Genomic DNA, 23652 nt, shown 5'->3' with positions numbered 1-23652 from the left:
TATTTTAAAAAATATATAAAATCTCTTAATAGATAAATTTTAATGCCCAAAGGCTTTGTTGACATTGATGCCTAACTCTAAAATTTCTTGCTTTTCAGCCTTTGGTGGTGGGGGGGTTGAACTTGGGTCCTTGTGCTTGCAAGGCAGGCAGCAGAACCATTGAGCTGAATCCCTGGCCCAGCATTGAAACCATTGTAAAATATAGATAATTTCAATAGTAGCCCTCAAGTGGACTGTCATGTTGCAGTTAAGAGCATCAATAACTTATAGTTTTGAAGGAGCTACTTTGTATGGTGTTAAGAAACACAGTGATCCCCTTTTTTATTTTCTAAGGAAAACAACTGCTTGAAATGCTAATGAATAATCCTTGGTCTGTCTATGTGTCCTAAAGTTATAAATTTATTGTAAGAATCCAACTTTTTATATTAAAATGTCTGTCTGCAGTTATTGTCACCATTTATAAATACTAGAAAAATATATCACTTGACTGTAAATACGGAATAGTTTATTGGTTAACACTGTCTGGTTGCCATCTCAGAGGAGGTTGTGAGCTTCTTCATGAGAATGATTTCCAATTAAGTCCTCTTGGGTATTTCCCTACTCATAAATTCTGATCCTTGTGGCTGCACCCAGCTGTTTTGATCGACTCCAGCCACTCAGTGGCTGTTGGTGTGAGATAAAATGTGCTGTTTTCTGCTCATTCTCTTTTACTACTACTGTAAACAATGTCTGCGTGAATGTGTTGGCTGGTGACAGAGTTAAAAGCAATGGCTGAAAATGGGCTAAAAAGAAAATAGGACATCTGGGTATGATATAGCCCAGTAGTAGGTCTCTTGCTTAGTTGGTGTGCTTGAGGCCTTGGGTTCAGTGCCCGTCATCCCCCCCCCACAGAGTGACTAAGGAAATAATGGCACTCAACCTTTCTCCTTGTAAAAGGAAAATTTTAAATTCAGTATAGTAGAGTACTTACACTGTATCATTACTTCCTTAGTCTGAACAGAGAAAGGGGTTGGGGGACTTGAAACGGTTTTTTCAGTCTTGCCTGATTACAAGAATCTTATGAGGTACTTGTTAAAAATATGGATTTTTAAGTAGTTTTTTATTTGTTAGGTGTCCATTGCGGCCCAAAATATATGTTTTGAGTAAGAGAGGCCCCCACCCTCACCTCAGCCCTTGTGGATGTTATGACCTAGCACATTTAGGAAGAAGTGCTCTGAGGGGCTGGAGGAACATTGTAACTTACATAACTTCTTCACGGAAAGGTACATGTCCCCCAGAAAGCAAAATTTCTATTAGCCAAGTAGAAAAGAAATGGAGAGAATCAATTAAGATTTCCTTGACTGAACAAAGTAACAGAAAAAGGACAAAATCGTGTGTTTTAACTAAATATAAAGATGACTGTGAAAAATCACCAGGACCAAACCCAGAGAAGAGAGATTTTTGAGGGGTGAATATTCATAAAAATATTGAAAAGGGGGGCTGGGGATGTATTGAGTGGTTAGAACACCTGCTTGGCATGTACATGTCTCTAGGTTTGATCCTTAGCAACACACAAATATGCAAGACACTTGGTGAAAAAAATTTTAAAAAAGAAACTTGGTGAAAGTGGAATGAATGACCAATTTAAAAATAAAATGCCAAAAATAAATAAATAAATACACCCCTACTCCCTCGCACATGCAAGAAAATGGACTGAATGGGCCTGGGATTTAGCTCAGTGGTTCTGCTGCCTGCCTTGCAAGCGCAAGGACCCGAGTTGGATCACCGATACCAAAAAAAAAAAAAAAAAAAAAAAGGAAGAAAGAAAGAGGACTGAATGATTTCTAAGGCCTTTTATCTTTGAGATTTAATAAAGTAAATCAATCCAATTATAATATCCCAGATGCCAGAGCTTGAATTGAGGAGTTTGCTTAAGAAATGAAGAAACACTTTAAATTTTTGCATGTGGGAAGACGGAGATATAAATTTTTTTCTTCCTTCAAACTGAAGAATTCAGAACATTTATGTTTCTGGATACCACATAAAAAGAAAGCAAGCTAATAGTTAGAAAGGATGTCCTTTAAGTGAAAGTGCTTTTTAAAGCCAAGAGATTTGATCTTCTAGGAAAAGTATGTGAAAAGACTGACAGATTTTACAGTCTCTGTAGAAGTATGTCCTTAGACTGTAGACTGTAGAGCTGCTTCATAAGGTGTTTTAAGAATCCATTCTTTGGTTCCTGAAAAGATTCTAGTTAGGTGGCCGGCCCATTTGAGGGAATTTTAAATCCCATATTCCAACAGATGCAGAAACATCCAGGCTTTGCTTCCGTGCCTGTGATATGTAGGAAATGTGCGTTTCGGAGCCTCTGCTCTTATCTGTGCACTATAGGATGCTCAGTTTCCATTTTAGAACCAAATAAAGAGGTGGAAGATCCAGAGGTCACTCTGAAGATAGTGTGAACTTTTATCTTCTGTTCCTGGCCCATCCCAATTACAGTGCTGTTGTGGTTACTCAAGATCAAGTTTGGTAATAGTGACTGACTTTGGATTTAATCTTAGAACTTTGCTGAACAGAGTTGAATACAAAGGCAACAAAATAGAAGATAATAGTGCTATAATGTGCAGATAAGTAATGTATATTATAGCTAGACTAGTAAACAGAATGAGAACTTTTAAAAAAGATATTTAAATATGTTTAAGCAAAAATAAAGTTAGAATAACTGTTAATTTTATTTACTCCCACCTCAAAGGTATATGTTATACAGGGATATGGTATATTTTACTTATCTTAAGGTTTGGTATGTCCAGTTGACTATACTTTCTCTTCAAATTAATTTTGATTCATTTGCATGTCTTTCATTTATGAAGGCAGTGCTGTTGAACCATAGCACTTGAATTGTTTTCAAATAAATACGTTTTCTCCTAGTCTGCTATGTTTTCAGTGACATACTGCTTTCTGGATGGATGGCTGAATTTAGGAATACAGGGGTTTTTTTTCCCAGTAATGGGGATCAAACTCAGGACCTTGTATTTGCGAGGCAGGTGTGGAGCCATTGTGCTAAATCCCTGACCCAGAAATAAAGTTTTAAGGTTGTGGAATCTTTTCTTTTCACAAAACATATTGCCCATTCCAGAACTTGTGATTTGATCCTTTAGTGCTGTATTGTTTTTGAAACTAATTGGTATCCTTTACAACAGTTATTAATAAATAGTAGTTAAAAGAGTAGTACTAGCTCAGAGGCACTGTGCCAGCCTGGCAAGTGCAATGTCCTGAGTTTGATTCCTGGTACTGGGGGGTGGGGAAAAGTAGGACAGGAAGAAAGAGTGCATCACATTTTTTTGCTTCTGACTGTCCTTATTCTTTGGGAAAATGTTAAAAATTAATGAAATAAAACCATGTGGTACTGGCATATGAATAAGTAGATCAATGGAGCAAAATCGAAAATCAGTTATTGACCTGTGACCATTGGAGGAGGGAGAGACTTGGCTGTTTCATTTTAGATTCCTTCCAGATGGATCAAGGATTTGAAATTTAAATGAAGACATTAAAGTATTGTAAGAAAACCGGATGCTTACGAGTTTCAGTAGATAGATAGATGATATAATGACAATTAATTTGTAAGTACAGCATAATCAATTGGAAATACAAAGCCTGTAGGATAGGTAAAATATAGCATGTTCACATATAATGTGCACTTCTAGTTTGGAAAGCAAAAGTAAATCTTGCAGTTACTTTGACTTCCTTCAATTTTATAATTAAACCAAAATGTTCAGCCTTAATCATCATAATAAATTAAAACCAAAATAAGGCCAGCATGAGATACTGTACTAATTTTTAACAAAACTGTCCCAAATAATGTTTAAGAACATACTAGATTGGTGAGAAATGTATATTATCATACATTTCTAAAGGGTGGATAAATTGTTGCATCCAGTTGGTACAATTAATATGTATTAAGACATATATATATTACAGTCATTACAGCAACATTTGTAACTCTAATAGCTTTTCCATTTCTGAGGGGCTTAGTAAGCAAACTACTAAAGCCATAAAAGGGAACATTAACCACCTAACAAAATAAATGTTGAGCCAACACTAAATATAGAAAGACATCTGTGATAGATACACGGTATTATTAAGTGAAAGAAGCAACATGCAACCTGAAAAAACCTTCAGCTATACATGTAGAGAAAGGATATTTTTGCAAATGTTGTGTCCATCTGGAATGTGTCTTGGAGGTTTACATATGAACCGGCCCCAGTAGCTGTCAGTAGGGAAGGAAATAGCTAGGTGGTGGTTGGAGATAGGACACTCAGTCTTCACTGCACACTCTTTGTTACATGCAAGATGTTCATGTATTAATTAATTCATTCAAAAATATGTATTGAGCTCTGTTATATCCCCAGCACTGTGACAGGTGTGAGAGACAGCAGTGCAGGAGATGATAAGGCCCTGTTTGTCCTTGGGAAACTTGGCATTCTGTGAGCCCTGGGGCTGTGGACAGATAATAAGTGTGTAAGCAAGGCAATACAAACATGTAATGTATCATAGAGATAACTGCTCTGGTGAAAAATAAAGCATAGTAAATTAAGAAGTGCTGGTGCAGGGTGGTTGAATAAGAAGCTAGGTTTCTAGGGCTTGGTGGGAAACCTGCAGGACAAAGGGGAAGTGGACAGGTCACGATGTTAGGAGAGCTGCAGATGACACGGGGTCTTGGAAATCATTGTGAGCACTTACACTGAGAGGAAGAGCAGTTGGAGTGTTTTGAAAGGATCACTCCTGGTTGCTCAGTGTGGGGTGACACAGTGCTGCTTGGTAGTATAAAATGAGCTGCTACATAATTCTAAACATTCTGGCGGTGGCATATTTTGAAAAGTGAAAGAAACAGAAAATTAATTTTGAGGATAGATTCTATTTTAACCAAAACATTTGAGCCAACATGACATCAACATATTGTTATCAATATAAGTTGTTGTTCTTAGTGTTTATTGTTACACTTTTTGTATGGTAATAGTGGCTTTGTTTTTTGGGGTACTAGGGATTGAACCTTGACAGATGGGATAAGATCTCTTTAAGTTGCTTAGGTTGGTCTTGAACTTGGGCTCCTCCTGCCTTTGAGTAGTTGGGATTACAGTGTGTGCCATTATATTTTTTTAAAAGCTTTCAAAATTTGATGTACATTTTACAGTTAGAGCATATCTCAATTTAGATTGCTAAAGTTTGATAGTGAAGTGTAATACTGCCAGAATAATAAAGGTGTGCTAAATGGGAAAGTACTTTGTATTGCTTTTGTTTTGAAACAAAAAAGGTATTCAAAATTACATGATCTTAAAATTCAAGTCTTCGTTGGCACTAAGACATTTCAAATGCTCCGTAGCCACATGCGTCTATTAACGGCTATCTTCACCCTTGATCTTAGCCAAAAGGCCGAGAAATGATACTGTTAACTGCTTCGAGTTGAAGTGGGATGTAATATGGGATGTGCAGAAGTAGAGAGTGAATCCTGAAGTTACTGCAGTAATTTACGCAAGAGATGATGACAGGACCAAAGCAGTAAGCAGTGGAGTGCAAGGTAGAGACAAGAGGATTTATTAATGGATTGAATGTGGGATGTGTGAGAATGAGAAGTCAGCTGTGGTCTTTCTGATCTGAACAATTGAAGAATAGAGTTGACATGTATTGTGATGAAGAGATGGAAAAGGATAGTTTCTAGGTAGAGTGGAAGGTGCTCAGGAGTTAGACTGAGACCTGTTTTTGACAAAATGGAGATCTCAAAAGACAGATGTATCTGCGAATATAAAGTTCAGGAATGAGGTTAACCAAAGGAAGTTTAATGGGCTCCATCAGTGTATTTAAAGCCGTGAGATGTAGTTCTTCCATCTAGTGAAAAAGACTGACAGAAGAGGGTGGAGGACTGAACTGAGCAGCCCCTGAATGTTTAGACAGGAGGAGGGTCGGGGGATTTGGCTCAGGGATACCGTGCCTGCCTCGCAAGCGCAAGGTCCCAGGTTTGATCCCTGGTACCAAACAAAAACAAAGAAGCAAACCCAACTAAGTAGAGAGGAAGAGCCAGCTGCTGAGATGTGGCCTAGGAGGAGAACCAAGAGAGAAGAAGAGTGGCTAGGATGCAAAGTGGAGAAAATGTTTGAGAGGAGAACAAAAAGTGTCAAGTGTCTGTGTGGCTGGTGAGTTAAAATAAGTTGAAAGCTGAGATCCATTTGATTTAGTGACATGGAGATCTTGGCAAAAGTTATTTTACATGGTGTTTTAAGGGGGGGATAGAGTGGGGAGCCGAAGAGAAACTGAGGCTGGACATGGTGGCTCACACTTGTAATCCCAGCACTCAAGAGGCTGAGGCAAAAGGCTTGCCATGAGTTCCAGGCCAGGCTGCATTACAAAGTAAGACCTTGTCTCAAAAACACATAAAACAAAGCAAAACAACTCGAATTACTAAAATAGGATTTGAGCCAAATTGTGTGCCCGTGCCAAGTTATGACCTTTGTTTAAAAAGCTGTTTCTTAGCTACTCCCCTAGGCAATTGTTATCATTTAGCTATTTAAAACAATTGTCAGAACTCAAATCCAGACAATTTAAAAATTTTGTTTTTAATAAATCCAGTGAGTGCCCAGGAATGCTTTTGACAGTATCAAGCTTATGTTGTAAGGACATATGAATTAAATAAAGCCAAGTACTGAAGAAAAATTGTTTGGACTTTGTTCAGTTTCCTTCTTAACCAGGCTTCGATATGGGTGCCTAAATGTTGTAACTTATTTAAATGTATCCTTTTGAGTAAAATCAAGCATCTTTTTATATGATCACTAACTAGCATTTATTTCATGTACTGGAATATTTTTATGTTGGGCTATTATCTTTTTATTCTTAAGAAATTAAGTAGTTTTTTAAGGACAGTAAACTAGTGACCCTTGTATTTGTTTATTGCCTGACATTCATTGTTTAAGTATATTGGATCTTTGCTGAATAGACAATTTTGAGTTTTTAAGTGAAAAGAAATAGGTCTTTTCACTTAATATTTCTCACATCTGTAATGTGGGTAAAAAGGGCCATCTTCATTCCCAAATTACAAAAAGTTGCAGATCTTCTAGTGCCCCCCACAGCCCCTTTAACATTTTTAGAGACAGGATCTCGCTGAGTCTTCTCGTGTTTTCAAGGTTTTCTTTGTTTTTGTACCAGGTATCCAACTTGGGACCTTGTGTTTGTGAGGCAGGCCGTGGAACCACTGAGCTAAATCCCAGGCCCTAGTGTTTTCAAGTTTTGATCTTCATCTTTTTGGAATTTGTTTTTGTGCAAGATGTGAATCTGAAACATGAACAGTCTCCTATCTTGTGTCTTTATTGGTTTGATGGCCAACCTGAGTACGAACTCAACAGTCTGAGTGTGGTTATTGCTAAATCTAGGAGGGACCTCTCAGCGAGCAGGACAGAGATTGTATCTCTTACAGGCTGGGGCTTTTTTTATAGGGCTTTTGCGGGGGTGCTTTTGAGGGGTGGGTGGGCCTCTGGCTTGCTGATGTGTCTTCTGTGACTTAAGTGAAATGAAACCCATGTTTCTTTAAGGTAGCGAGTGGCTCACCTGAGCCAGCAGTGTCCCTGTCTGGGCTCTATCAGTACTACCTTCACCATGTGCAAGATGTTCAGACAGAAATGAAGTGATTTCTTCACCTTAACTTCTTTGGAGGGGGTAGAGTTTGAGACAGATCTGGCTATGTACTTCAAGCTGGCCTTGACCTCATGGTGATCTCCTGCCTCAGCCTTCCCAAGAGCTGGGATTACATATGTTGCACTCCCATACCTGGATTTTGTTTTGTTTTGTTTTTTTTGTTGTCGGTGGTGGTGTTTTGGGGAGTTTGTTTTTATTTTTGTTTTTAGACAGGACCTCACTGTATAGTTTAGGTTGGCCTTGAACTCCCTGATGATCCTCCTACCTCATCTTCCCGAGTGCTAGGATTACAGGCATGTACTACCATCCCCAGCAGGAGATTTTAATTTTTGTCATGTGCATTTCTATATCTGCTTCTTTGCTAACAATTCAATATTATTTGTTACTGTAATTTTTGTAATTTTGAAATCTAGTAGGCTAAAGTTATTCTCTTTCCCCATTATTCCTTTTTATAGATTTTTTTTTTTACTATTCTCTACCTTTAATTCTTCCAAATAGACTTTAGAATCGGTCTGTCGAATTCATTGTTTCCTTTAAATTCTTTTGGTGTTAATTGAATTAATGCTTTCCTTACTCAGTTCTGGATATAATGCTTTTTTAAAAGTTTGGCTAAAATTTTATAGTCTCAAATTTCCTTTAGTGTTAGCTTTTCATTAGGTAGGATCAATCTGTTGCCTAACCTTAACTATATTTTTTGTGGTTTTTTTACTTCACTCCTTTTCATATTTTTACTTTTGCTTCTAACATAGTGTAGCAGAGGTGATTAAGGCCATTTTTTAAAAAATTGGTAGCTAAGGGCTATTTTTTAAGGCTGTTTTTTGCCTTATATGGATCTATAGTGTGTTCTGCTTCTGCCTGAAATTGAGTTGGTTACTCAGTTACTCAAGTCTATCAATTCCACAAATGTGCAGGTCGTAGAATTGTAGATTATTATTCTCCACTTAAGAGAATTTTTTTTCCCCGGTACTGGGGATCAAACTTGCACTTGCAAGGCAGGCAGTGGCACCACTGAGCTAAATCCCCAGCCCTTGAATATTCTTCAGTGGCTGAATAACTGTGTTTGGGGAGCTCTGATAATATAATATCCCTTATCTTCAGCAATTGATAAGGCATACATCTCTTGCACAGTTACAAGGTAGGGAAACATTATTTGATAATCATGTTTTAAAAATAAAATAACATGGTATTTAAATTTATCTTAAGCTCAGTATAATTCCCGTAGAAAAAATAACAAAGGATGTAATTTAGGCTGCATCACAGGAAGTTTGACCTCCAAATAGGTAGTAACTTTTGATAACCACTGTCTATTACTAACAACCAGATAGTAACTGCAGTATATGATGATCAAATACAGTGCACCCTTGACTTGCAAACTCAATTCATTTGCACAGGCTGGTTGTAACTCAAGTTGGTTGTAAGTCAAGACTTTTTCCCATAAGAAATAACAGAAATACCTATAATGCATCCCACACCTCCCAAAGTACCCTTTTGCTAGCATTTTTTATAGAAAGGACTGTATAATATGTGTAATTTACCAGAAATACCAATAATTTTCCTAGTATAGTCATCAAAAAGTTATAAAATGTGCCTAGTGTACCAGAAATATCAATTTCATACTGTACCCACCATTCAAGTTGACATCTTTGGCTTGAAGGAAGGAAGGACGAAATGGAAGGTGGCTACTGTTTGTTTGGTTTTTGTTGGTTTGTATGTATTGGTATCAGATCCCTTGGGTTTGCGAGGCGGCAGAACCTCTGGGCCAAATCCCTGTCCCTGGTACTATTGTTTGGAAGAGTCCCTTTCCAGAAGAACATCAGGAATCTAGCTCCCTGGTGTCCTTTCTCTCCTTTGGAGAGTCTGTAGCCCACTAGGACCTGCAACCTTTTCGGAACTAAAAATTGGTCTAAGGCTATTTCTGTCTTTACTTTAAAATTGTTCTGTAGTTTGATATAACATTGTCATTAAGCAAGTGAATGCAGTGATTGGCTTTATCCCTGGGTGGGTTTTCTCTATAAATGTCTGTCACTCTGTCCATTTTTTCAGCATTTCTTATATCCCACAAGAAGAACTTTGCTGCACTGATTATTAATTCTCCCCTTCCGCTTCAGAAAGCTCCTCAGTTGCCCTTCTCTGTTACTCAGCCAGAAGTTGCTGAAGTTCCTCTGTAGACAGTTCCTCTGAGTGTTCCCCCACCAGTTTCTCAACGTCACCACTGTCTACCTGTAAGCCCGTGGACTCTGCTGTGGGGACAGTGTCATCAGTCACAGAGTCAGTTGAAGGCTCAGGCTCCCCTACACGGCCTTCAAAGTCTCTCTCCTGTATAATTTTAGGCCATACTTTCTTCCAGGCAGATCTCGGTGTCCTTAGACGTTGGCCTAGGATTTCTCAATTAACTGTACACAAGATGTTGTCATGTTCCTTCCAGAACTTTTTAAGGATTAAATCTGTATCTGAGACCATCTGGAAGCCCTTCAGGAACAGTTTCTTGGTCAGTAGCTGCTTAAAGTTAGCTGTAACCTGCTGATCCATAAGCTGCAGTAGCGGGGTTGTGTTAGGTGGGAGGAACTCGACTGAGAGCCATGGAAATTCTTCAGCCAGTTCTTTTTCCAAATCTCGTGGGTGAACATGAGCATTGCCCATGATGAGGAGAGCCTTGAGTGGTAAACCTTTGTCCTCTAGATAATTCTTAACAGAAGGACAGAAAGCCCCCCTGATCCACTCAATAAAAAGTACTCTTATTACCCAGGTTTTTATGTTAGATCTCCACATGACCCCTAGCCTATTTTTCATGACTTTATGTTTTCTCAGCACTCAGAGTGATAAACCAAGAGAAGCTTTATCTTGAGGTCACCACTCACATTGGCACATTAGCAATAAGTTTAGCCTGTCCTTCATAGGCTGGTGGCCTGGCATTTTCTTCTCTTCCTGGGTGATGTATGTTCTCCTGGGCATTTTCTTCCAGAAAAGGCCAGTTTCATCACAGTTGAAAACTTGATGAGCCGTTTCTGTGTCATAGTCTCAAAGTGGTGTATGTAATTTTCAGCAGCGCTTGGATCAGCACTGGCTATTTCTCCATGCCTAGTTATGCGATGAGCCCCAGTTCTCACTTTACAATTGTGAAGCCATCCCTTATTGGCACTGAGTGTTTCACCATTATCGCTGGTGGACGACTGGGTGATGTGTTCTCCTGGGCATTTTCTTCCAGAAAAGGCCAGTTTCATCACAGTTGAAAACTTGATGAGCCGTTTCTGTGTCATAGTCTCAAAGTGGTGTATGTAATTTTCAGCAGCGCTTGGATCAGCACTGGCTATTTCTCCATGCCTAGTTATGCGATGAGCCCCAGTTCTCACTTTACAATTGTGAAGCCATCCCTTATTGGCACTGAGTGTTTCACCATTATCGCTGGTGGACGGATTGTCCTTTACAAGATCTGTTATAGCCCTAGCTTTTTCACAGATTGAAGACTTACATAGGCTATAACCTGCCATCTGCCTTTCATTTATCCACACTGATAGCCTTTCTACCTCAAGTAACCCTGTTGATCGTGACTTACTAATTTGAGTAACACCTTTAGCAACACTAGCTTCCTTATACAAATCTTTTCTCTGAGATTGTCAGGATGGTGGGTGTCGACATGCTATTACATATTAGCAGGATCGATCACACAGATGCCGCTCTCATATTTCTCCACAATTTCCTTCTTTCGTACTGTGAGTGCTTTCTTTATCTTCCCTTCCTTCCTTAGCTTCTTCTCTAGCTTTCTGGGGCCATTTGACGGCAGTAATCATACTGATTGTATAAAGCACATCCACAAACGCAATCAAGGCTTACACTGCTGCTTATGTATGCTCAAATATGCTTTTCTGGCATCAGGTGTCTTTCTTTACAACTAACTGCACAGCTCCTGTCATTGGGGTCATCATAGAAGACTTTGGTTGTAAGTTTAAAGTCCTGGATGCAACCCAAGTTGTTCTTATGTGAGACCAGTCATAACTTGAAGGTCCGCTGTAGTTTTTCTGGTTTAGTGCGCTTGTTTTGTACAAGGAAGTAAACTAGGTTCTGGGATACAAAGCTGAGAGACATAATTCATACAATAGAACTACACATAAATTTTATAAAATGAGTTTTTACTACAAACAAGTTTTGTGAGAAACCGAGATGGATATCTAGGACCTAGACCATGGAGGCCGGGGAGGCTCTTAAAGGGAAGGTGGTTACAGAGCAGAGGTTTTTCAGTTGGAGCTCTGGCCTGTGCCAGCTGTGGAACCTTAGCAGATTATTTCATTTTACTCGACCTCAGTTTCTTCAGGTATAAACTCTACTTCACATTGTTGTTTGAGGCATTAATGAAATTCAGGGGGTCTGTAAGCTAGTATGAAATATATGGTGATGATTGACATTTTTAAAATTCATTACAGTAAAAGACTCATTGCTATAAGTTCCTCTAAAAATACTCCTTCTCCCTTCAAACACACCCCATTGTTCTGGCCACTTGTTAAATTTCGAATTTGACATTAGTGCGTGTTCACGGTATATCACAGTCACTGTGGACAGTTGGTACACTTTATATAACACATCCTACTTTTTACTTCCTCTTCACCTCCTCTCTCCCTCTCCCCTCCCTCTATCTCTTGGTCCTCTTCTCATTTGCAAAAGATCCATCTCCCTGTCTGACCACTTTCTGGAGCAGTTCTAGAAGTCCTCTTTACACGGTATGATAAAAAACGCGGTGAACGCTGCTGTTATGTGCCACCCAGCAGAAAGGCACGCGTGTGGAAACATAGTGTGTCCTTGTCCGCCTCGTTCACTGGGTCTGGCACCGTGCGACTTCTGACTCTTCCCCAAAGTCAACCTGACAAGGAAAGGTAAACAGTTTGACTTGATTCAGGACACGGCAGTAGCCTTGGCGTTGCAACTAAAGATACTCACAAAGAAGGGACTTCCAAAACTGCTCCGAAAGTGACGAGAGCAGTGGGCTAAGTGGGAGTGAGAAGGGGAGGATTTTGAGTGGGATTAATGGCGATGTCTTTATTTAATTAATTTTATTGGACAGTGCATCTTTTAGTATAACACATTTTTTTAAAAAAATTCAGATATTCGTTATATTTTTCAGTCATTCCTCATATATATGGAACAGACTAGTATGTGACAGTCACTGAAAAAATGGTGTGGAAGGCTGGGCATGGTGGGGTACTCCTGTGATCCCAGCGCTTGAGAGGCTGAAGCAGGAGGATCACCATGAATTCAAGGCCAGCCTGAACTACGCAGCAAGACCCCTCTCCCCCCAAAAAAACACAACCAACCAAACAAAAAAAATGGTGTGGAATACAGGCAGTCTACTGTGTACCTGGGTTCAGTCAACCACACATTTAAACTGTTTGAAAAACAATTGTTTATACTGAGCATGTACAGACCTTTTTTTCATATTCCCTAAATAATACAGTATAGCACATATTTATATGGCATTCATTTTGTATTAGCGATTATATTTATCTAGAAGTGATTTAAAATATACATGAGGAGCTGGCCTTGGTGGTGCACACCTGTAATTCCATCACTCAGGAGACTGAGGCAGGATTTCTGCAAGTTCTAGGCCAGCCTGAATACTTAGCAAGACCCAGTTTCAAAAAGATGAAAATAAATTTAAAAGGCCAGACATGGTGGCACATGCCTGAAATTCAGCACTTGGGAGGCTGAGGCAGGAGGATTGCTGTTAGTTCAAGGCCAGCCTGGGCTACATAGTAAGTTCAAGACCAGCCTGGACTGTACAGTAAGACTCTGTCTCCAAAAAAGCTTAAATAAAAATATATGTGAGGATAACTGCAAATGATAGGCCATTTTATATTAAGGGGTTTGAGCGTCTTTGAGGGGGGATGGGGATCTAGGAATGATTGTCCTACAGACACTGAGGAACAACGAACTGTACATCCACTTTGAAGTGCTAATAGAGAGGAGTTGGCCTCACAGAGCAGTTTTCCCAACAGAGGGAAAGGTGTATGCAAAGCCAGATGGTTGAACTGGGGCCTTGGTGGAATTAGAGTATTTAATCCAGTTGGAATGCAGAGTGCATGGAAAAGTGGCTGGAGGTTAAGCTGGGAAGGGAAGCCGGGGTAGGAGCTTTTGTGCTGTTTTGAAGATTCTGAGAGGCACTTAGGAAATTTAGAACCTTTGAAGGCATTAAGTGTCTGCAATAGTTCTGCCAGTTTTAAAGGACTTGTTTGCTATATGTGTGTGGCATATCTGGGAAACTTTCTTAGCACTGGGATATCCAGTAAGGGCAGTTGTGCTCACCTGACATTAGAACCGCCTGGAGAGCTTTCCTGGCCTTGTCATGCCCGGGTTCACCTCACACTCCAGCCACTGCCGTTGTTTATTCTTCCTGGTGATTGTATTGCACAGCAGTGAACCACTGAGTTGGGGGATAGAACTAATCAAACCAAGTACCATTCTGTTCCAAATTAAACAAGTGCTGGCTGCATAAAGGAAGCTGAATGAGGAAGGCAGTAACAAGCAAGATGTGCCAGTCATTTGAAGACTGTTTCAGGACTGGGTCACTGAATAGATGATTGAATACCCAGACTCAGTTACATAGTGACAGTGACAACCTTAAGGGGCAGCAGATCAGAGTCCTGGGCCTTGCTGAACAGATACGAGAAAGATGAGTTCTGTTTTAATATGGAGTTTGAGGGAACTGATCCACAGCGCCACATTGGCAGAGAGAGCAAACAAAGAATCAGAGGAATAGTTGGAAATTCAGAAGGCAGAGTCCTGTAGTAGGTCACCGGTGGGTGAGATCTCTTAGGAGTCAGAAATCCCCAAACAGAGGTGAAAGAAGTCATTTATATGAGAATGAGGGATGTTTGCATTCAGAGAGAAATAACTAACATTAATGAGGGTGCAAATAAATTCACAAGTGAAGGAATAATTTTGCCTGGTGGCCTAATTTCCTTTCCGTGGGTGACAGGAATATCAGCTGAGAATTGAGAGGTAAGGGAAAAAAAGAAAGGGGGAGATTAAAGAGCGCAGCCAGGCTCTGAAGGAGAAAGGATGAGGCCATCCGAGGAAGCGAGCCGAGAAGCCATGTTTCTGGTCTTGTCCTTAAGTACTGGTTTCCCGCAGGGTTTCCATTATTGGCCCTCTTTCACAAGCGACCTAAATGATCTCCTTTTCTTTGGTTATGCTGATATCTTCTAAGAGAAACATTAATGAGCTGAAATTGGCCAGAAGAGTTCACTAGCTGATATTACTATAGTGTAGAAATAATTGATTGGCTTTTTACTTTGGGAAAAATTATCTTGGTATCACTCTACTACTTTAATTTGAAGGAGTATGCACACTGTTTCTCTGGTGTGAGAAACAAAAAGGGTGAGAAAGGACCAAAATGTATAACAAATACTGAGAAATAGGAAGAAAATGTTCATATGGGAAGGGTGAGAGGGAAGAAAAGAAGGGAAAATAAAAAAGACTAGAAGGAAAAAATGGAAACAAAGCTCTTCTAAATAAGGAAGCGAACAGAGGTTAAAAGGAGGGGAGGAGATTGGGGAAAAAAGAAAAATCAAGATATATTATGTATAGATACAAATTCCCTAAGATGAATGTGATCATTATGTATATCTAAAACGTACCAATAAAATTAATCTAAAAAAATAAAAGAGATTCATAGGGGAGACTAGAACAGGAAAACATTTTTGAAAGAGTATTGAAATTGTTTGAAAATGCTATAAGATCCCATATTTTTAGCATCAGCTAGTTAGCATCATGTGTTTTTCTTTAATATAAAAATTTTATAACCCTATATCACATTGATACTTTGAAGATATGTGAGCTTTTATTTTTATATGAGCTTTTAGGATCCATATTTTTAAAAAAATGATAAATTTGAAGATATATTTTTCTTTTCATATTATACTTTATACTTTTCCTTTTTTTGGTGCTGTGATGTGAATTCTTGATGTATAGTAAAGTATTTGTGCCTTTATAGGGCTTCCTTTTTTTAAATTTTTAACTTTTTGTTCTTTTGAGACAGGATCTCGCTGTGTAGTTCAGGCTGACCTTGAACACACTGTGTAGCCCAGGCTGTCTTGGAACTCACAGTGATTCTCCTGCTTCAGCCTCCCAAGGGCTAGGATTAAACCCAGTGGTTTTAGTTGTTTCAATGAACTAAATTTCTCTACCTGGGCTTGGTAGCATGTGTCTGTAATGCCAACTATTTAGGAAGATTGTGAATTAGGGCAGCTTACATAGCATAGCAAGACCCCATTTAAAAGAAAATCTAGGGCTGGGGATTTAGCTCAGGGGTTCCAGTGCCTGCCTCAAAAGTGCAAGGTCCCAAGTTTGATCTCTGGTACCGAAAAAAGAAAATCCATTTCTCAACTCTTCATGTAAATTAATCTGCATTATGTATGATTTACATTATGTATTCTCTAAATATTTTTCCTCTAAAAGACCAACTGTCCATTCAGTAAGTGTAAATAAACTGAATTTATTTATTTTATGTATTTTTCTTTTTCTTTTTCTTCTTCTTCTTTTCTTTTCTTTTTTTTTGAGACAGAGTCTCACTATGTAGTTGAGTCTGACCTGGAACTCACTATGTAGCTTAGGCTGGTCTTGAACTCACAGTGATCCTCCTGCGTCAGCCTCCCGAGTGCTGGGATTACAGGTGTGCGCCACCATGCCCGGCTTATTTAATGTATTTCTTATAAATCAGATAAGTTATTCAACAGAAGGAATCATATTCATTGCAGCAAAGCAGTTTAAATGGGCTTCTGTAAGTCATCTAGTTAAATATGTTTCTTAAGGTACTTATAAACTACTTTTAGCAGAAAGCATTAGGACCACGTTTGTACATATACGCAGGTAGACTTGATACTGCAGAACACTGACTGAGTGTTTTAATATCATTTCAGGTAACATTTCCTTTGTTGCATTTCCAGTTTCCAGCACCAACTCACCAACAAAGATTTTACCAAAAACCTTAGGACCAATAAATGTGAATGTTGGACCCCAAATGGTAAGGAAAAAAAAATCAAATCTTAGAATTGAAACTATGCTTAGCTATAACTGATTTAAAGGATGATTGTACTGAAGCTGTTTGATCAAATAATCTCAGTTGATTTCAGTTATCAAGTCACTTTTTAAAAAAACATTTTGTTTTTGCCTGACTAGCTGATAGAAGTCATGAGAAAAAATGTTACGCTCTTCAGTGTTTAATTTTCACATATTTGAATCTGTGAGTTCTTGATATTTGATAGGAAAATTTTTGCTCCTTATATAAGGCTTCTCGGTTTTAGTTCACATTGATTTAAATCTGTTTTGTTTTATATCTTTTCTTTCTTGTGGGGAAATACATAATGCAAATTAATTTATATGAAGAGTTGAGAAATGGATTTTCTTTTTTCTTGTAGGGAAAGTTGTTTTGACTTTTTCATGTTTTGGTACTGGGGATCGAACTTAGGACCTTGTACTGCTGTGGCAGGCAGCGGCACCACTTGAGCTAAATCCCCAGCCCCGTTGTTTTGAAACAGGCGCTTGTTATATAGCCCAGCTGGCCTCAAACTCAAGTCTCCTGCCTTAGTTTCCTGAGTACTCAGATTATAGCCACGTATCACCATACCTGACTTCCTGTTTTCTTTTTCTTACAACTTTTCTTCCCTAAAATATAGTTTCATATAAATCAAATATAAACTATAATGTCTTCTGTAGCTGGAGCTATTAATTGGAAAATCTTTTCATTAGAGGACAGGTGGGGGAAATAATATACTGATTCGTCTTTAGAAGTAGAAATAATGGATAAGAAATAGTTAAGTGTTTCTCTGCAGGCATTCATTAATTCTGCTAGAACTTGAAGTGTGTAGCAATTTCAGAAAGTCCTACTTATAAGCTGGGCATGGTGGGATGCATCTGTAATCCAAACACTGTAGAAGCAGAGGTGGGAGGATTGCAGATTCTTTCAGCCTGGGCAGTTCAGTGATTTAGTGAGACCTTGTCTCAGAATAAAAAAGGGCTGGGTATATAGCTCAATGAAAGGCCGTGGGCAGAGAGGAGAGAGGCAGAGAGAAGGAGGAGGGAGGAGGAAGAAGAGGAGGAAAGAAAACCTTAATTATAAATAAAGTTGAATTCAGCTACTCTAAGACTGTACCTAATTTAAATAACCTCCCCCACCACTAACGAAAGAACTTAGACATTTAAGGAATAATTCTTTACTTTCAGTGTTTACATCTTTTCATCTAAGAGCAGAAAGGATGAACTTTGCCCATAATGTGCAGTATTGTGGACTGTATTAAATGCAAAATTATTTAGGTAAACATTTTTTAAACAAATTTAATGGTTTCAAAAACTCTTTAAGACATTCTAGACATGACATTTTCCTTGGTCAGTAGAGGGCTGTTGATCATCTGTAGAATTCAAACTGAAGATAAAACAGCATTTACTCTTAAGTATGTGAAGAATGTAGCTCTAATGTCATACAGACTGAAGCTCAAACAAATGTCCCCATTTCAAGATAGCTCAGGGTATATTTTCAGACCTTTGCTGGACATGTGCCCCTGCCCACCACTGTAGGTGTGAATGGATAAGACAACCTGACCCAAGTCTGTCTACCGATAGATAGATGTGTAAATATCTATAGACATCTATCTCATTGGGGGGGCGTTGTTTGTTTTGTTTTTATTTTTGAGATTGGGTCTATGTAGTTTAGTCTGCTCTTGAACTTGCTATGTAGCCCAAGCTGGCCTCAAACTCATAGCAGTCCTCCTGCTTCAGCCTTCTTCAGTTGAGTGCTAGGATTACAGGTGTGCTTGGCTTCAAAATGTAATTTTATAAGCCCCCAGATTAAATACCGATGTTTTTGAGTCTGGCCTTTACAATACTTCTGTTTTGAGAAGATTTGTTTTTAATTGGTATTTTAGTTGACGCTATGATTCAAATTTAAATTCTTCTTTTCATCTCTTGTCAGTTTGAACAGATGTGCATGTAAACCCTCAGACAGTTCAGTTCTGGCAATGGTAAGAGTCACGTGTGCTAACTCAGTTACTGTACATCTGAGGTTGAGAAGGTGGACCCAAGGCAGGAGATTTGGGGCTTATCCTTAAACCGGGCCACCTAAGGCCTTAATCTGTCTCTCTGTTTCAGAGGTGCTTTGTTCAATTTTGAGTTCATGGAAGTGTCAGGGTTTCTTTTTGATTCCTAATTGTCTGTCATAAACCCCATCAGACTGTGTCCCTTCCATATTCTTGATGAAGCCTCTTCTCCATTGTGGTGATAAGGTAGAGGTTGAGTCTTTTTTTTGTTTTGTTTTGTTTTTTTGAGACAGAGTCTCACTATGTGGTTGAGACTGACCTGGAACTCACTGTGTAGCCCAGGCTGGTTTTGAACTCACAGCGATCCTCCTACCTCAGCCTCCCAAGTGCTGGGATTACAGGTGTGTTTCACCCCGCCCACACTTAGAGATTGAGTATTTGGGAAGTGTGATTAAGTTGGGAGGGTGCTGCACTCAGGAATGGGATTACTGCCCTCAGAAGAAGTAGAAAAGAGCAACCCAGTCCATTCTGCCAGAAGCCCACATAGTAAGAAGATGCCCTCTAAGGAGAGTGACTCTTAACCAGACTTAAAATCTTCTGGTTCCTTACTCTTTGACTTCCCATCTTCCAGAACTGTGAGAAAGAAGATTATAGATTTTTAGATTGGTATTTTGTTATAGTGGACAAAGACAAATTGGTACCGATTTCACCCCGCCCAGCCTTAGAGATTGAGTATTTGGGAAGTGTGATTAAGTTGGGAGGGTGCTGCACTCAGGAATGGGATTACTGCCCTCAGAAGAAGTAGAAAAGAGCAACCCAGTCCATTCTGCCAGAAGCCCACATAGTAAGAAGATGCCCTCTAAGGAGAGTGACTCTTAACCAGACTTAAAATCTTCTGGTTCCTTACTCTTTGACTTCCCATCTTCCAGAACTGTGAGAAAGAAGATTATAGATTTTTAGATTGGTATTTTGTTATAGTGGACAAAGACAAATTGGTACCGAGCAGGAGTGCTGCTCTAACAAACACCTAAACCGGTGAAAAGGGCTTCGGAATTTTGTCCTGGGCTGAGATAGAAAACTTTAGAGGAATAGAGTAGTAGAGCCTGTATTGCCATCAATGGACCTTTAAAGGGCAGTTGCAGTGAGGACTGGAAAGAGCTGTGGAGAAAACTTCAGTCTTCTTAGCCGTTCTCAGGGTAGAATGATGGACTGTAGAGGCCCTTCGGACGGATGTGGTCCCAGACAAAAATAAAGAACGTGTGCTAGAACAGAAGGAACGGGTATCCTTGTTACGACGTGGCAAAGGACTTCACTAAATCCTGTTCATACTCTAGTGTGTTGTGGAAGAAAGAACTTAGGGTCAATGAAGTGACATATGGAGCAAAAGATTTCCTAAGCAAGGTGCTCCATGTGGAACATTGTTTCTCTTGGCTCCTTATCTGAAAATCTGAGGAGAAAAAAGAATCATAAATGAATTTTATAATTAGAAGGGAAGCAGAATTTAAAGATAAGGAAAATTCTCAGCCTGGTCAAGTTTTACAGACCGGAAAACTTCTGGCTCCGTGACCGTTTGAGAAATTAGTTTAAGTGGGTGGGAGCCTGGTGCTCTTTTATCAAGACAATGGAGGATGGAAGCAGGAGGCATCCCAGTGATTGCGCTGCCTTACATCACAAACCAAGGAAGGCTTTGAGCTCTCCAGGGACCTTGGCAGTTACTGCCTAACACTGCCTCAAGTCTCTGCTCACCAGCAGGGTGTGGTGACAGTCACCATCCCAGCCTTCTGGGAGCCTGAGGCAGGAGGATCACAAGTTTGAGCCCATCCTGGACAGTTTAGTGACATCATGAGACCCTGTCTCAAAATAAAAAAAGCTTGGTGAGAAGGCCCTAAGTTCATTACCTAGTACTGGAAGAAAAAAATTCTCTGCCAAATTCTTTCCCAGCCCTCAACCATTCCGTGTACTCCTCCAGTGGGCCCACAAGGGGTTGCAGCCTCAGTGGTCAGTCCTGAAGGAGACTTGCTGCCCTCTCAGCCATGCCTCCAGGCCATGCACGAGCTGTGGCCCAAAGCTGCTTCCAGCTGCTTTTCACAGAATCTTAGCCTCAGGGCCCAAGCAGAGAATTGTTACAGGGGCGTGGCCGCTGGAGTGAGCCCTCCCTAGGTTAGTTCTACTGGAGTCTGGAGGTGAGTCTGCCTGAGACTGTAGACCCATAGAGCCACAAGCACAAGACTCCACATACAGCTCTAGAGGGTGGGCCATGCCCCGCCAAACCCTGGGAGGCACCCTGGGGCGCCTTGAAGGTCCGATTGCTCTGTGTGTTCAGAAGGCAGGGCATGAAGTCAAAGAAAATTATTTTCAAGCCCTAAGATTTAATGTTTGCATCATTGTTTTTTTTTTGTTTTGTTGACAGGGTCTTGCTGTGTAGTTCAGACTGACCTTGAACTTGCAGCAGTCCTTCAGCCTTCTGAGTGCTGGGATTATAGGTGTTTCCTACCTTGCTCAACTGTCTGTTGGGTTTTCTGCTTGGTCAGGACCTACTCTCCTTTTGTTTTTTAATTTATCCCTTTTGAAATGAGAATGCCTACCCTCTCTCTATCTCACCATTGATGCTTTGGAAGCACCTTAATTCACAGGTTTACCGCTGGGGCTCACCCATGTCTTGATTTGAGTGTGACTGGAATCTGACTTGCTGGGACAAATTAGGATTTATAGAGTTTTCAAAAATTTACAGAGCTGTTGGGATGAAATGAATACATTTTGCATATGAGATAGACATGAATTTGGGGGCACGGTTTGAAGTGTAAAGCTGTGGTCTGAAATGTCTCTACAACGTTAATGTTGAAACCTCATCCCCACTGTTTTGATACTAAATTAAGGTGGGGCCTTGAGAGAAGTGATTAAGTCCTGAGAGATGGATGGAATGAAGGTTCTTATAAAAGAGGTTGATGGGAACACCCCAGCCCCTTCAGACCTAGGGGGACACAGCAGGAAGGCACCATCTTGAAAGCAGAGAGCTAACCTTCGTTAAACACTGAATCTGCTGATATTTAGCCTCAGACTTCTCGTTCTCTGGAACAGTGAGCAATAAATTTATTCTGTTTATAAATAACCTAACCTAATATAGCATTCTGAATAGACTTAGAAACCTAGTTAGAGCCATTTCTTGGTTGCCTTTTTTCTCACCGTTTTTTGTTTGTTTGATTTTTTGAAGTAGGACCTTGCTTTGTAACCCAGGCTGGCCTGGAACTAATAGCAATTCTGTCTCAGCCTCCCAAGTGCTGGGATTACAAGCATGTGTGATCATGCCTTTTTTTTTTTTTTTTTGCCAGTATCATGTGTTGTTTAAAATATATCTTTATCCACTCATCACTTGATGGGCATTTGAGCTGTTTCCAAGCTTTTGCTATTACAAACTGCTGCTATAAACATGGGTGTGCATATATCACTGTGGTACAATGCTTTTAATTCTTTTGGGAAGATACCAAGAAGGGGAATAGCAGGGTCAAATGGAACTTCTACTTTTAGTTTTTTGAGAAATCTCCACAGTGGTTGCACCAGTCTCCACTGCCACAAGCAGTGGAGAACAATTGCTTTTTCCCCACAGCCCCTCCAGCATTTATTGATCGATTTCTTGATAGCAGCCATTCTTTCTGGAGTGAGATGGAATCTCTGTTGTTTAATGTGCATTCCCCAATGACCAGTGATATTGAACGTTTTTTCATATATTTATTTGTATTTCTAATTCTTTTTGTTTTGTTTTTTGTTTTTTGCTATTTCTAATTCCGTGTGTGTGTGTGTGTGTGTGTGTGTGTGTGTGTGTGTTTGCTGGCATTGAACTAGGGACCTTGCACTTATGAGGCAGGTGGTGGATGCTATTTCTAACTCTTCATCTGAGAAGTATCTTCATTTCAGATGCCCATTTTTGGATTGGGTCTTTAAATTGGGGGGGGTGTCTGCTTTTTTTTCTTTTTTTCTTTCTTCTTCTTTTTTTTTTTTTAGTTCTGTATGTATTCTAGATAATAGTCCTTTATCTGAATAGCTGGTGAAATTATTTTCCCGATCTGTGGATTGTTGCCAACTCTGTTGACGGTTTCTCTTGTTGTGCAAAAGCTTTTTAATAAAATGAGGTGTCATATTTCCCATGTGATCTGGGATTTGTTCATGAAGTATTTGTCTACTTCTATGTCCGTAAGCATTCTACCTGTCTTTTCTCCCAGAAGATTTAGCGTTTCTGTTTTAGTATTTAAATCTTTGATCCATTCCAATTTTAGGTTTGTGGGTGGTTAAAGAATATGGATCTAGTTTCAGTCTTTGGCCTGTGAAAAGCCAGTTTTTCCAGCACCATTTATTGAAGAGGCTGTCTTTCTTCTAGTGAAGATGTTTGGCTCCTTTGTGAAAGATAAGGTGGTTGAGTATGTCTGGAGTTGTTTCTGCATCCTGTAATATGCTCCATTGATCCTCAGGTCTGTTCTTTTGCCAGTACCATGCTGCTTTTATCACAGTAGCTTTGAAGTATAATTTCAAGTCAGGGATTGTGATACTACCCCCTGCTTTGCCTTTGTTGCCCAGAATTGTCTTTGCTATTCTAGGCCTTTTCTGGTTCCAAATAAATTTTAGGATTGCTTTTCCTAATCCTGTGAAATATGCTCTTGGGATTTTGATTGGGATTACACTGAATCTGTATAACAATTTTGGAAGTAATGGCCTTTCTGTTTTTGAGACAAAGTTTCACTAAGTTGCCCAAGCTGAATTTAAACTTTCCATCCTCCTATCTAACCTCCCCAGAGAGCTGGATTACAGGCATGCACTGACTACCACACCTGACTCTTCATCACTTTTTAAAGATTTTTTTTAATTAGAGAATTCTTGGATAAAATCTTATTCATCTGCTTCTTACAGTCTTTCTCTACGTGTTCTTTTAACTTCATATGTCTCTTAGAAGTCTTTCCTTTTTTTTTTTTTTTTTTTTTTTTTTTTT

General features: G+C 39.5%; 1 protein-coding gene across 10 annotated transcripts in view; it reads left to right on the top strand.

Annotated features, from left to right (window-relative positions):
- Tfdp2 (transcription factor Dp-2) overlaps positions 1-23652 on the top strand; it is a 127049-nt gene that overhangs the window by 57260 nt on the left and 46137 nt on the right. For 7 of the 10 annotated variants that reach the window (XM_010608185.2, XM_010608184.2, XM_010608192.2 and 4 more), the window contains one exon: positions 16563-16666. The exons of 1 other annotated variant lie outside the window; for it this stretch is intronic. In XM_010608185.2, coding sequence (XP_010606487.1) covers positions 16563-16666 — 104 coding nt within the window. The remainder of the gene's footprint in view (positions 1-16562; positions 16667-23652) is intronic. 2 more of the 10 variants (XM_010608186.2, XM_010608193.2) reach the window with 1 other exon arrangement.

This window comes from Fukomys damarensis, unplaced genomic scaffold (genome assembly GCF_012274545.1).
Source record: "Fukomys damarensis isolate Sample0158 unplaced genomic scaffold, DMR_v1.0_HiC HiC_scaffold_37, whole genome shotgun sequence".
In the NCBI taxonomy this organism is placed as follows: domain Eukaryota; kingdom Metazoa; phylum Chordata; class Mammalia; order Rodentia; family Bathyergidae; genus Fukomys; species Fukomys damarensis.
This window is presented reverse-complemented; position numbering and strand designations above follow the sequence as displayed.